We start from the raw sequence: 3,104 nt of genomic DNA, 5'->3' as shown, positions 1-3,104 counted from the left end.
ACTGGTTAACATCATCCCCTTTGTTTATAAGTAACTGTACTATGCTATCATTTCCTCGTTTACAAGCAGTTACAAGAGGTGTCCGTCCAATCAACACCGACTTGTTGACGTCAGCCCCGTTATCAAGCAGTAAACGTGTGATATCTGTATTCCCCCTCATACATGCGGTTGTCAAAGGTGTCCTTACTTTTGTAGTGGGATTACTCTTACATGCAAATTGTGTCTGTTCTTGGATATCGACCTCATCAACCATAGCTCTTGTGTCTATTAGTAATTGTACTATTTTGTCAGTCCCTCTCTCACAAGCAGCAACTAGAGGGGTCTTTCCCCATTGCCCTTTCTTGTTTACATCAACTCCATTTTCTAACAATAATTGAACTATTCTCTCATTGTTTTCCTGACAAGCAACTACCAGAGGTGTCCGCCAATAGCTTATCTGTTTTGTTAACATCAACTCTTTTTTCTATCAGAATCTGAACTATTCTTATATACCCTTCTTGACAAGCAGTTGTTAGAAGGGTGTCTCCTGACTGCCCTTCCTTGTTTGCACGAATCCCATATTCTACCAGTATTTGCACGATATTTTCATTTTGTTTCTTATCAGCAATTGCCAGAGGAGTCTGTCCATGTCCATCAGCCATGTTAACCTCAGATTTATTCTCTATCAAAATCTGTACTATTCTTTCATTACCTTCATTACAAGCAGTTGTCAGAGGGGTGTCTCCATACTTCCCTGCCTTTTGTAAGTCAACCCCATATTCCAGAAGTAGTATATTTTCATTTTGTTTCTGACAAGCAATAATCAGAGGTGTATTTCCTTCTTCATCAGTTCTGTTAACATCAGCTTTGTTTTCTACCATAATCTGAACTATTCTTTCGTTATCTGCATAACAAGCAGCAGTTAGAGGGGTGTTTTTATACTTTCCTGCCGTATTAACACCAACCCCATGTTCAACCAGTAATTGTACTATCTTTTTATTTTGTTCCTGACAAGCAATCAACAGAGGTGTTTTTTCATATTCATCAGTCATAATAACTCCAGCCTTATTCTTTAACAAAATTTTAACGATTCTTTCATTACCTCCATAACAAGCAGCTGTTAAAGGTATATTTCCATCTTCATCAGTCATGTCAACATCAGCATTGTTTTCTATCAAAAGATGAACTATTCTTTCATTACCTGCAAAACAAGCAGCGGTCAGAGGGGTGTGTCCAAACTTCTCGCTCATATTTACATCAACCCCATATTCAACCAGTAGTTGAACAATTTTTTCATTTGGTTTCTGAAAAACTGATGTCAGAGGTGTTTGACCATCAGCACCAGTCATATCAACGTTAGCTCCATTTTCAATCAGTATCTGCACTATCTTATCATTCCCAGTTAAACAAGAAATTATGCGAGGAGTCTGCTTTAACGAGATAGCTTTATTGACATCGTCTCCATCGTCTATTAGCAGATGTACAATCTTTTCATTTTCTCCCATAGAAGCAGCAGTCAGAGGTGTATTATACCTGTGTGCATCAAAGTATTCAAGTTTAGTTCCTTTTGAAATAAAGTATTGAACTATGTCATCATATCCTCGGAAACATGAAAAAGTTAAAAGAGCACACGATACATCACCATTTGAATCATCTGCTATCGATATGTTTGTAGGGGCTACATAATGCTGTGTAGTATAACTTTCATGAAACGATGAACTGCGCAAAGTATCGTCCATCACTTGTAGAAGCTTATTTCTATATTCTTGATATCTCATCTGTGAATTATTAAAGCAATCTTCTATCTTTCCTAGATATAATTCGTGTTTTATTCTTTCAAAATATTCTTTTTCATTCTTTTTTTGTATCATAATAGTATATTTGTCATGTTGTTTATTCAGAGATTCTAGTTGTGTTCTTTCATTTATAACGTTGATGTCTGCATAGCGTAGTATGAATTTGAGCATTGAGTCGATATTACCAAAATAACAACACAAGAAATCAAACATAAGGTTATGTTTAACTTTATACTTTCTTTTCTTGCTATATAGATACGTTCCGGTCATGCTATCCAAAACAGTCTTCATTTCATACCAAAACGGAGCTCGATGTATACCGCAGATCTTGTGAACTTTCATGATTTTAGTACTTTTGTTATCAAATAATAGCATATCAATCGTTCCATTATGAGTTACGCATGAGAACAATGCGTAACACTTGTATAGGTAGATTGGTTTTAATTTGTCCCATTCTTTGCAATATGTTTCAAAAGGATTTTGCAAAAATTCAGTGGGATTTATATTTTTATTTTTAGAATAAAGATAACACATCAAAGGTGTATAATCTACATTTACATTTCTCAAAAGCATAACATTTTCTTCTGTCAAATACTTGGAAAATATTTTTAATTTGTTTTCCTTCGAATACTTTTCGGACAAATCTAGGACATTTGTAGTAAGTGAAGTGATAGTTTTTTGTAATAATTCGTCATAATAAATGCCTCTTCTACATGTTGCTACCATTTTTGTGTTTCCGTTGTTAAGAATTTTTTTAACTGTGTTTTCATGCATCATCAAATATTCCAGATCAGACATATTAATTTTGTAGCGTCCACAAATGTCTTCCACTACGAACAACTGTCTCAAATTTTCATTATAATGGTGTGATACATCCTTTATACCTGTACATTGATATATACCCATCTTCTTATGTAAATTCCAAGCAATATGATGCATCAACATACTCTTACCAATGCTAGGCTCACCTACTATTAAGACAAAGTGCTGTTCTTGAAGAATCTGTGACAACTCATAGGCTACAGATGTTTCAACAAAAATAGCATGTAAATCTGAAATGAAATAAATGGTATAAATTCTTCCTTGACCTACACAATTATATGAATTCTGTTGCTAGTTTGAAAACTACACCTTTGCCTAGCAGTACTTTGTATGCAGATATTTTACCATACCCAAAATATATGTGGAAATATAACAAACTAAACGATAATTCCCTATTTGAGGCGGAAAATGGTAGTTTATTTGAAATTTCATTTTCTTTAAAAAAGGGATTAGCTACGAGATGAAGAACAAATAAAACATACTTTTTTTGTTCAATAATTTATGAAA

General features: G+C 34.1%; 1 protein-coding gene across 1 annotated transcript; it reads right to left on the bottom strand.

Annotated features, from left to right (window-relative positions):
• Positions 1–386: 386 nt before the first annotated feature.
• On the bottom strand, positions 387–1,328 carry LOC127710343 (ankyrin repeat domain-containing protein 50-like). Its single transcript, XM_052216140.1, has one exon. The coding sequence runs from the start codon at positions 1,326–1,328 to the stop codon at positions 387–389; it is 942 nt and encodes a 313-aa protein (XP_052072100.1).
• Positions 1,329–3,104: the final 1,776 nt, after the last annotated feature.

This window comes from Mytilus californianus, unplaced genomic scaffold, assembly GCF_021869535.1.
Source record: "Mytilus californianus isolate M0D057914Y unplaced genomic scaffold, xbMytCali1.0.p SCAF_72, whole genome shotgun sequence".
NCBI lineage: Eukaryota > Metazoa > Mollusca > Bivalvia > Mytilida > Mytilidae > Mytilus > Mytilus californianus.
Note: the sequence above shows the minus strand (reverse complement) of the source record. Positions and strands in the feature narration are given on the sequence as shown.

Excerpts from the sequence above, each read along its gene's own strand:
- LOC127710343 (XM_052216140.1), bottom strand. The coding sequence starts at position 1,328 with ATGACTGGTGCTGATGGTCAAACACCTCTGACATCAGTTTTTCAGAAA.